At 43.7% G+C, this 11338-nt stretch overlaps 1 protein-coding gene across 1 annotated transcript; it reads left to right on the top strand.

Moving 5' to 3' along the window:
* The first annotated feature begins 8222 nt into the window (after positions 1 to 8222).
* On the top strand, positions 8223 to 9824 carry LOC122777950 (delta-like protein B). Its single transcript, XM_044039445.1, has 4 exons — positions 8223 to 8513; positions 8839 to 9081; positions 9212 to 9272; positions 9518 to 9824. The coding sequence occupies exons 1-4, from the start codon at positions 8463 to 8465 to the stop codon at positions 9787 to 9789; spliced, it is 627 nt and encodes a 208-aa protein (XP_043895380.1). The 5' UTR covers positions 8223 to 8462; the 3' UTR covers positions 9790 to 9824.
* Positions 9825 to 11338: the final 1514 nt, after the last annotated feature.

Below are 11338 nucleotides of genomic sequence, written 5' to 3' on the forward strand. Positions count from 1 at the left end.
TCGGGTGGGTTAGGGTTAGGGTAAGGGTTAGGGTAAGGGTAAGGGTAAGGGTTAGGTATAGGGATGAAAACCACCATTTTGGGTTAGGGTTAGGGGTTAGGGTTAGGGTAGGTAAGGGTAGGGTTAGGGTTAGGGTAAGGGGTAAGGGTTAGGGTTAGGGTTAGGGTTGGGGTTAGAGGGGTAAGGGTAAGGGTTAGGGTTAGGGGTTAGGGTTAGGGGTTAGGGTAAGGGTTAGGGTTAGGGTTAGGTATAGGGATGAAAACCACCATTTTGCGGTCATTCCGCGAATAACTTTTGAACGAAGTGTCGGATCGACTCCAAACCAACGTCCGCCCCCCCATTTAGGCACCCTCCGGAGCCCCTGGTGAAACCCCCGTGATTGTAGGACAAAAGGAAGCCGAGATATGGAAAAATGACCGAAAATTCTTCGGTCATTTTGGACTTATCTCGAGTTAGGAAGGTGCTAGAAAGCCGAGGTAGGTGTCCAAGGATGCGTCTTGAGGAGCCGCACTTAGCCAGCCTAAAACACCCCATGACCAAACGTGTAGGTTTTGAGTTATTTCCCAAAAACCGTCAAAATCTGACTTTTTCGGATTGACTTGAATTTTTGCCGTACCCCCTAATGTGGCCACGGGCTTTCCAATGCACTAGGAGTGGAGTCTCCCAAACGTTCGCGGGCGGAGTTATGGCCGATTGAAAATCGCCATTCAATGCGAAAATTTCACCAAGTGCCAGGTCCAACATGTACCTGACAAAAACCACTCAGGAGCATGTTTCAGGCCATTTGGAGCCTATCTGAAGCCAAACCGACATTGCTAGATTTAGTGACCCAGGAATGTGCTAGACAGGTGAGTAACGTCGGGTTTTGTTCGTCTCATCAAGGCCTTTCCATAGATGCCAGAAGGGTTAGGGTAAGGGTTAGGGTTAGGGGTAAGGGTTAGGGTTAGGGTTAGGGTTAGGGATGAAAACCACCATTTTGGGCAGGGTAGGGTTAGGGTTAGGGGTAAGGGTTAGGGGTTAGGTATAGGGATGAAAACCACCATTTTGCGGTCATTCCGCGAATAACTTTTGAACGAAGTGTCGGATCGACTCCAAACCAACGTCCGCCCCCCCATTTAGGCACCCTCCGGAGCCCCTGGTGAAACCCCCGTGATTGTAGGACAAAAGGAAGCCGAGATATGGAAAAATGACCGAAAATTCTTCGGTCATTTTGGACTTATCTCGAGTTAGGAAGGTGCTAGAAAGCCGAGGTAGGTGTCGAAGGATGCGTCTTGAGGAGCCGCACTTAGCCAGCCTAAAACACCCCATGACCAAACGTGTAGTTTTTGAGTTATTTCCCAAAAACCGTCAAAATCTGACTTTTTCGGATTGACTTGAATTTTTGTCGTACCCCCTAATGTGGCCACGGGCTTTCCAATGCACTAGGAGTCGAGTCTCCCAAACGTTGGCGGGCGGAGTTATGGCCGATTGAAAATCGCCATTCAATGCGAAAATTTCACCAAGTGCCAGGTCCAACATGTACCTGACAAAAACCACTCAGGAGCATGTTTCAGGCCATTTGGAGGCTATCTGAAGCCAAACTGACATTGCTAGATTTAGTGACCCAGGAATGTGCTAGACAGGTGAGTAACGTCGGGTTTTGTTCGTCTCATCAAGGCCTTTCCCCTTTAAGGCCTGTTTCAGTGAAAAATAAACTTTAGATCCTTGTGATGCTGTGTTTGTTTCACATTCTCATATTCTTATTTTTTATTGAAGATAGTTTACTCATCACACTTATATAATGTTATAATTTGCAGGAACTTGGTGAAGAGCAGCGTGGGGCTTTTATTTTCTTAGTCAACTAATATTATTATTTATTATTATATTCCTTTTTTTTTTTTCCGATCCCAACTTCTGTTTTGGGAATGAGACGTGTATCTCAGAGCGGCTGTTTGATGATCACGTGACACATTTATCTCTGAAAAGGAGTGAAGAAAAAAAGTATATTTTGTGTCCTTTTTAAAGGTGAGTGATTCATTTATGTGTGACACAAACCTCATAGTCCTTTCAGAAAAGGCTGTACGTAATAAAAACAAGATATTTTAGAGTTAAGCTAATGGATTTGATTAGTTGAGTCTTTTGTTAAGTGGGTAAATTGTGTGTTTGTTTTGCTTTTTCTCCAGACTCCACGAACAAATGGTGAAGTCTGAAAAGAACGATTATTTTCCATCATCAAAGGGCTGTTTCACCCTTTTTTTTGTCCATTTTTATTATTTTATATTTATTATATTGTTATTTCAAACTCAAAACTTGACAGAACCTTGGCAATAAAGATCAGTGTAGGGCTTTCTTTGCAGGAAGTTGACTTTTTTTCAACTTTATTCAGGATATTCAATCCCGACTTCCTCTGAATGACACTTGTATCTCAGATCCACTGTCTCGTGATCAAATAACACATTTATCTCTAAAGAAAAGAAAAGAAGTAAAGAAAATGTAGTCTGTCAATTATTTTCTGTATTTTCTGGTCCATTCAATGGACGAAAAGAAAGATCCTGATCATTGTTTCCCATTTTTCTCCAAAAATACAACATTTTTAATGACTTCTCTGTTCTTTGGGGCAAAGCAACCAGAAAACCTTGACAAAATGAAGACACTGAAAGATCACAGAAGTCAAAGTGAGTGACTGACAATCACACAAGTCGATTCATTCTTGCAGACAAAGTGAAACATGACCTGACCTCGTGAATCCTCCACATTCTCGGGTTTAAAGCAGAAACCATGTGGAGCACTGAGCCTAGAAATCTGTTTTGCTTTTCTCTTCTCTGCAGGATTCCGGCCTCACAATCCGCCGAAAGCGTCGGGACAATTACCACCTCAGAAATCACCCAGGACCCACCTGGCTCTGTGAGACTGCTGCTGATGAGGAGGAGGGAACAGGAATCTTCTGTTGGCACAAACATACAAACATGAGCAGCAGGAGCAGATTCCTCAGGTTTGTATGGAGACTCAAAGGCGGTCGAGACTCAATGATGTCACAAATCTAATGGTTTTGTTTTTTCGTTTTGTAATAACTTGAAGGAAAACCTTTTACTTTTTAATCACTGGCCTGACTTGAACAAAATGTCAGAATTGTGACTTGAAAATCATATTTTCCATCACAGAATTTTAAAATTTTACGTCAAATGTCACAATTTGGATATTAATTGTAATTTTGACTTAGAAGCTCAACAAGTAAAAAATAATTCATTTAACTTTTTAGAAAATATTCTATTTCGTTCTCATTATTTTCACTAAAATGTGTTGATTTATTTGTTATGTATTGGATTTTCTGTTTGAATATTGTAATTTTGACTTCACTCTGAACTTTAACTTCATTTTATTTATTCATTTTAACTTTGAAATGATGAAAAAGTCAATATTTTCCCGTTGTTTTTTAAAATGTACTTTAATTTGCACTGATTTAAAATGTAGTGTAGTTTCATTTCATGTTTTGTAGTCATAATTTTAAATCAAGAGTCTGACATTTGATAGAATCATGACTTAAAGTTACAGTGCGTAAAATGTAGCAACATTTATTGGTAATGTTGCCATTTACAATCCCTGACTGAAGAAAGTAAAAAATAATTATTTTATTCTCAATTTCTTCCACTTGAAATAACCTTCTCTTTTATACATTTGAGCTGATGTTCATGTCACTTTACTTTTTTAACTTAACATTGTTTACTAATTTATTTCTCTTGATGAAAACACACATTTCAAATTCAGAAATTTGATTTAAACTCACACCTTCACTCCAGGTCTCTATTATTGGATGTTTTAGATCACAGAACACGTCCATTAAATCACACTGGATACATGTATGTGTAAAAAAAAAACAGCCAAAAAAAACAAGTTTAAACACAACGTTCAGTCAAACTCCGTTTTAAAATGTTAAAAACAATAAAAGTAAAAACAACAGTGGCAGAGTGAAGCGGGGCTTCAGTTTTCTGCTCTGTAGTTAAAGGTAAACAGATTAGCAGCATCACTGGGATTAAGTCATTAGTATGAAGTGATCTTCACTTAGATCTTATTTATCTGAAGCACCACAGGGACTGAAGCTAAAGCTCAGCTTCAGGTTTAAAATGAGGATGATCTTAAGAGGATTTGAGAGTTTTTTTTTTCCCCTTTTCTTTTCTTTAGCTGCTCCTTATAGTTTGAGTTTTTTCTCACGTCACATTCTGGAGCAGATTTATGTTTCATCTGTGTTTCAGATCAGACAATATTTTAAAATAAATAAATGTGTTTTATAATATAGTAAGGGAAAGAGTCACAGTGATGTTACACACCCACACACACGGTTGCATTGACTTACATTCATTTCCTGGAGACTTACTCTAACCTTAACCATAATTACTACTGGCCTAATCCTAACCCTGACCCTAACCTCAACCTAACCTAACATGTCTTCACCTTAAAATGTTGTGATTTACGTTATGGGGACTTGTTATTTGTCCCCACAAGGAAGACAAGTCCCCATAATGTGACTGTGTAAACAGGTTTAGGTCCCCACAACATCAGTAATACCTGCGCATGCACACACACACAGGTTTTGCAGTCTTTGTGAGGACACGCATAGACATAATGCATTCCCTAAACCCTTACCCTTACCCTTACCTTAACCATCATCTAAAACCAGGTCTCAATCCTCAAAAATAAAGTTGTTGAAGTGGTGTGGACAAGACAAAATGTCCTCACAAAGATGAGGGGTTTGTTGTCTACTTAAGACATGTACACACACACACACTGCACTTTATTTAAACTTGAAGACATGGTTTTAATGTTAGAGTTAGAGATGAGTTTGGGTTAGGGTAAGGTTAAATGTTAATGTTAATTTCCTGGTTTGATAGCGGCATGTGAAAAGAGAGAACAAGTGACAGCTATTTGCAAAATATGTCTCACACACACACACACAGCGGACATGTGTCCAAAAGTTTGTAATGTCAGTGTTGGTGAAAAAGTCTTGGTGGCTTTTCCAGGGTCAAGACCTGGTTTCAATGTTAGGGTTAGAATTATGTTTAGGGTAAAGGTGAGCGTTGGGCACTTAGTTGTGATGGTTCAGGTTAAGGTTCGGGTCAGGGACTAGCGTACGTAGTATGTCTATGAGTGTCCTCACTATGCAAACATGTGTGTAGGTGCGAGTTTTCAGGCCCTGCAGTCTGTTCTCTGTTACAGCCTCAAACATGTGAACAACATGGAGGCAAATGGTTGAAGCTGCAAAGAAAGAGCCTGTTCCCAGGTTCACACCTCAGAGGAGGAGGAGAGGGGGGAGGAGATGGGGGAGGAGGAGAGGACATAAAGTATAAAACATGAAACATTTCAATATAAACTGCACCATGATGAATGACACATTTTTGTTGAACATCATTTATTTCACTTCATTTAAATCCTTTAACAGCAGCAAAGACAACGACAGTCACTTACCCAAAGCTACTGCAGCTACACGTGACCTCACTCTGTGCTTTACATTGTCTGAAGTGACTGATCAGGTTTGTTTGAGGTGATGACGTGAGATTTTATTTATATACGACAGCAGCACAACAGTGTGTGTGTGTGTGTGTGTGTGTGTGTGAGAGAGAGAGAGAGCGTGAGACAGATGCTAATGTTTATGCCGCTCTCTCTCTCCCTCTCTCACACACACAGACGCATTTGTCCTGACGTGTGGTCTGCTCACGTCCGTGCAGGTGTCACTCCTCACACCTGCCCTCGCGCGCATCTTTCATGAAATCACACCTCAGCGCTTTCCCACGGCCACTCTGTCTCCCCCCTCTCTCACACAAACCCCCACATCCCCGACACGCCGCGACACACGCCGCGTTCTCTCACCTCAACAAAAGCTCGTGCCGCCTCCTTTCAGACCACTTGGGCACGTGCGAGGACAAACGGTGAGATATAGATAGATAGCTCCACCTCCTTATCTTCATCAGGTTGTTTTAGGCACGCGCTGTGATATGCGCGTGACAGCTCCTTTGTTGGACACAGATACAAATCTTCCTTTACACATACATGGGGCGCTCGCGCACACACCAGCCCAGCCGGAGGAGCGCGTGGCGGCAGCGCGTGTGTTTTTTGTCAAATCTGACGGGGGAGGACGGGGTGGGGGGGTCTATCGATCAGCAGATGGCGCCGATCGAACATGCGCATATTGTCCTCTGATGGTGACGACGCTTCTGTGGTGTGTGTCTGTGTGCGCGTGCCCTGCTCTCTAGGGAGCGGACGCTGCACGTGCTGAGCAGATATTATTAAGAAGACAAGTGGAGGCCTTTACTTTACTTTTACTGTTGTGGTCTTTCTTTCTTTCTTTCATTTATCCACGGCGTCATGTTTTATTATCCTCAGTTGTTGTCGTTGTTTTCTGTCGTTGTTGTTGTTGTTGTGACGGGACTCGCTCAAATAATCGTTGTTTATGTTTATAGTCCACGTGCGCGTTTATTCACACACACACACACACACACACTGGATACAAAACACAGGGACAATATGAGGCTTGTGGAGTGTGTGTGTGTGTGTTGGGGTGTGGGGGTGAAGCGTGCCGTGGGTGTGGTTTGGATGCAGCGTGTGTGTGTGTGTGTGTGTGTGTGTGTGTGTCAATCAGAGGCAACAGAGGCACGCGCTGTCCTCATTATAGTGACAATAGAGGGCGAGGAGGTTCAGAGGCAAATAAATACACAGATAAAGATAGCTATAGCGCACCTGTCTGTCTGTCTGTCTGGCATCACATGAAATGGTTACAGAACAAATGTTCAGGTCACAGCAAACTTTAAAAAAAAAAGTTTACATTAATCATATTTCAGGGGTTGTCAATGTAAATTAGTTCCAGAAACCATTTCATATTCGGTAATGTCCCAAAAAAGACATGATTAGACTTTGGTGGTCCATGATCGGGATAGTTTACCTGAAACGGAGGAGAGTTATTTAGTTATTTAGTTAATTATCTAGAGTCTGTCCTGAGTGAAGTGTACCAGGTGTAAACATGTGGTTTGGTACATGATATAAACATTGTCTTTGTCACGACCAGAAGTCCTTATGGAGACCAGAACCTGGTCCGAGTTAGGCAGAACATAATTTTTGAGGGACTGGTTGTGTATAGGGGAAGTTCATGTTAGGATTAGGCATTAACTGGTTATGGTTGAGGTACTGTATAATGTATATGTTTCATGTATTATGCATACTTTCTTTGTTAATGTTGTCCAAATGAATGGAGGTAGATGTAGATGTCTTTGTGTTAAATATCTACGCAATTATGGAGGGTATAATTACACAGCTGAAGGACTTCCAGTTTTATTAGGTTTCACCATTCAAATGTAGACATGGTCAGGGTTGACCTGCTGCTGAAGAAATGTGACTTCTTCTTTGAGCATGGCCGGTAATTCAGAAAGTGCTGATCTGTACTGGGACTTTCATGCACAACCATCTCTAATTTGCAGAGAATAGTTCAGAAATGAGAGAACAGACAGTGAAAATACATGGTTAGTGTCAGAGGTCAGAGGAGAATGACCACAAGACACAAGTCTTTGAAAGCACAGAATGTCAAACGAAAGCAGATGAGATACAGCAGTAGAAGACCACTCCATGGCCACTTTATTAGGTACACATGGTACATACTGTATGTCCACTAGTATGTAATGACTGGTGTCTTGACTGTGAATGATTCTGTATTTTTGGCACACAACAAACTGACCATCTATAAAAGATGTGTGGTGTGAACCATGTGAACGTCAAGAGATAAAGGCGGCGTTTGGTCCCTGCTGCTGTCGCCTGACAGTTTGTTCTATTGCCCTGCTGTAATTACCCCTCCAATCCAGCCCAGACCCCGGTGGTGGACCCCCCCCCATGCCTCCTTGGCTGTGCACACTGTAAGAAATGTCTGTAAACTGTGCGCGAGCTTCGTGTCAGTGCAGGTTGAAGTCAAACAGAAAACAACAAAAGTGCGTGTTTGGCAAACAGTCCTGGCACTGATGGGAAGTCTCGCGCCCATGTCGCTCCTCTCGTCTGACGAGAAATCTCACATTATTTTCTTTTTCTTTTTTTGAGTTTCACTTTGACCTGAGCAGGTTCAGTGTCACAACGCGTGCTAAAGAGGAAGAGGAGATGATGATGAGGAGGAGAGTTATCAGGTGGACATTTTTTGCAGCGCCCCCTTCCTCCCCTCGCTCGTCCTCCTCCTCCCCCTCCTCCTCTCCTCTGTATAAAGCTTAGGTGCGACTTCAGCTGCTTCAGTCCAGAGTTCAATCACCGCGCGGAACTTTACTCTATGTTTTTTTCCACTCCACTCTTTTACGCACACACGCGCCCACACGGACTGTTGCTCCTGACTTGTTTGTCTTCTTCTTCTTCACGGAGCACTGCGTATTGTTTTTCTGTCCTCCTCCTCGTCTGGAGCCGTTTTGGATTTTACGCACTGATCCTCCACGGACCTGCGGCTCCGGCGCCCTCCGCCCGCAGCCATGTCGCGCTTGTTGCTGTCGTCTCTCCTGCTGTTTGTGTCCTCGCAGACGGTGAGTTCCTCTGACTGCACCGCTGGTTTCTGGAGACGCTGGAGTTTTGTGCAGACGCGCGTCTTTACGCGCGGTGGCTCGAGTATTCTCCCCACTGTGTGTTTGATTCCTGCGGCACTTGAATGACTTAGAAGTGTGGTGTTGTATTTGTGATTCTCAGATTATCTGCGCGGTGTAATTCAGCTCTATATGAACACAAACGATGCATAATTAAAAAAGAACCCCGCACTGGTTGCACTCATTTGCGTGTATATTTTGCGCCATTTGCACAATCTTTTCTGTTTGATTCAGTGTGATTTACCCCGTGCTCCCTTCACTCTCTCAGGCGCTCTCCTCCGGGGTCTTCGAGTTGAAGATCGACTCCTTCACCAGCTCCCGCAGCGTCTGTCGCCCGGAGTCCCGGGTCTGCCAGGTCTTTTTCCGTGTGTGCCTGAAGCATTCACAGGACGTCATCAACCCGGAGCCTCCGTGCACGTACGGCACCGCTCTCACCGACATCCTGGACACAGACTCCAACGCCATCTCCGAGAGCGCGCCCATCAGGGTGCCTTTTCTCTTCAAGTGGCCGGTAAGTGACGGCAACACTTTTGTTTTTATGCATGAGTTCATAAAAGTATATGTATGCATGTATGTAAATTAAATCTGCACTGAGCGCACATGTGTTGATGTTCATGTGTGGTTCCTCTGTTCCTCCTCAGGGAACCTTCTCTCTCATCATTGAAGCCTGGAACGCGGAGTCTTCAGGCCTCGAGTCCACAGGTAAAAACTACTGCTGCTGCTGCAGTGACACTGCTTCACCGCCAGGCGGCGACAGTGGCGCTGTTTCCTCACATATGAAGGAAGAAGAGTGCATGAATGTTTACCACGCACATTTGTGGTCATGTGCCTTTTCATGTTTCAGTAGGTTGTGTATATATTATAAAAATGTCAATGTTTGTACAACTTTACACGCTCATTAATAAAATGAACAAAAAGTTTAATCCGCGTCCCTCCTCTTCCTCCAGAGAACCAGAACAACCTTATCAGCCGCCTGGCGACACGCCGCCGGCTCACAGTCGGAGAGGAATGGTCTCAGGACGTTCACTTCGGCAACCAGAGCGAGCTGCGATACTCCTACCACGTGGTGTGCAACGAGTTCTACCACGGCGAGGCCTGTTCCGCCTACTGCCGGCCCCGCAACGACACGTTCGGCCACTACACGTGTGACGATAGGGGGGGCCGCCGCTGCCTGGAGGGCTGGAGCGGCGAGTACTGTACTTTCCGTGAGTATAGCTGAACTTTGACCTTGCTGTGTGTGAATGTGTTGTTTGTGAGGACCATGCTTGTTTTCTTTTCAACCAAATGGAAGTAAATGTAATTCATTATTTAATGATGGATCTTTAAAAAAAACAATAATGCAGTTAGGTGCACTTGAGAATTGTGAGGTACCTAAAAGATTTCCTCTCATAATAATTAGGCCTATAAAGAGTCAATCATACTGTGTTTAAAAGACTTTAAATGTGTTCCTTTGGTCCATTCAATAACTGAATGTTCTGACATGAACAGCAGTAGACATGAAAGTTGAAAGACCGTCTGTCGCCTTATTGTTACTTTATCATATGGCACAAAAAATAAAAAAACATGTGCGACTCAATCCAGCTCTGAAACTCTTGAAGCTCATAAAAAGTGTCTAGACGTCCACAGCAGCACATTTCTCCACAATCAAAGGCAGAGAAAAGCGAGAGTTATCCTTGTGAATCTCTGGCGAGGTTTTCATTTTCTCATTTTTCCTGCAAGCCTTTGTGATTCTTTGAAAAAGCCGGCTGTCACTCATATCTATTTGTATTTTAATTGAATCCTCTCCATTCATTGTCCTTGGAAAAGAATTAAGAGTTTTCCACTCTTAATTGCAGGTATTCCAACTTCAAGCAAATCTCTATCATGTTCTTACAAAAGGGCGAAATTAGTGAAAACCTGCATGAATCTCAGCAGTGTCAGAGAGTCTGCTGTGGAGACGAGTCTATTTCCTCTCTCTCTCTCTGTGTTCACATGTCTTTCAGAGTCCATTTGTCCACAGTAAGGGCCTCTGCCTGGCAGGAACCATCACTTTGGACAACAGTCCCCCCCACCTGCGTGAATTGGGGCGACGTGTCGCATCGTTCCAGTGACAACAACTAACCGATGTCTCTGGGCAGACTGCCAGTGCGCTGGGGTTAGGATCAGCCTGGGGTGGTGGAGGAGGAGGAGGAGGACATGGTGCAGGGTGGTGGGGGGGCTGCACACTCCAAGGAGACCAAGGTTTAGCTCACTCCAGTGGCAACATAAAAAAACTCTCACCGTGACATCCCCTCGGTCAACAAAGTCCCTGACATGTCATGTGTCAAGAGATGAGATCAATCTGTGGTGAGAGGCGGACTCTTGATACTCTGTGTCCGGAGGCCGGAGTCACACGGTCCAATAATATGAAGTAGACATGGGGGTCACTTCATTCATCCTCTCCTCCCTCCCCCTCATTTGCATCCCCAAGGTCAGAGAAGATGCCACAACATTTTTTTTTGGGGGGGGGAGGTAAAAACACACTTTCACCATAAATAAACACTAATTGGTAACTAATTTTCTACGTTCTTGCCTGGATGATCCATTGCCTCTGGGCTACTATGAATTATTCATAACTGGCATAACAGCTTTGTGTAGGAACGTACGAGGCACCGTATTCATTCCAGCCACTGACGGCTGCTATTAGAATAATATGCATATTGGGTATTCTTTTCTTTTTTTCCCCCCTGGGGCATTGGCAAGAATTAACAGGGCTTCTGTTGGCAGAGACTGAGAGGGATGCAACAACC

This window comes from Solea senegalensis, linkage group LG1 (genome assembly GCF_019176455.1).
Source record: "Solea senegalensis isolate Sse05_10M linkage group LG1, IFAPA_SoseM_1, whole genome shotgun sequence".
In the NCBI taxonomy this organism is placed as follows: Eukaryota; Metazoa; Chordata; class Actinopteri; order Pleuronectiformes; family Soleidae; genus Solea; species Solea senegalensis.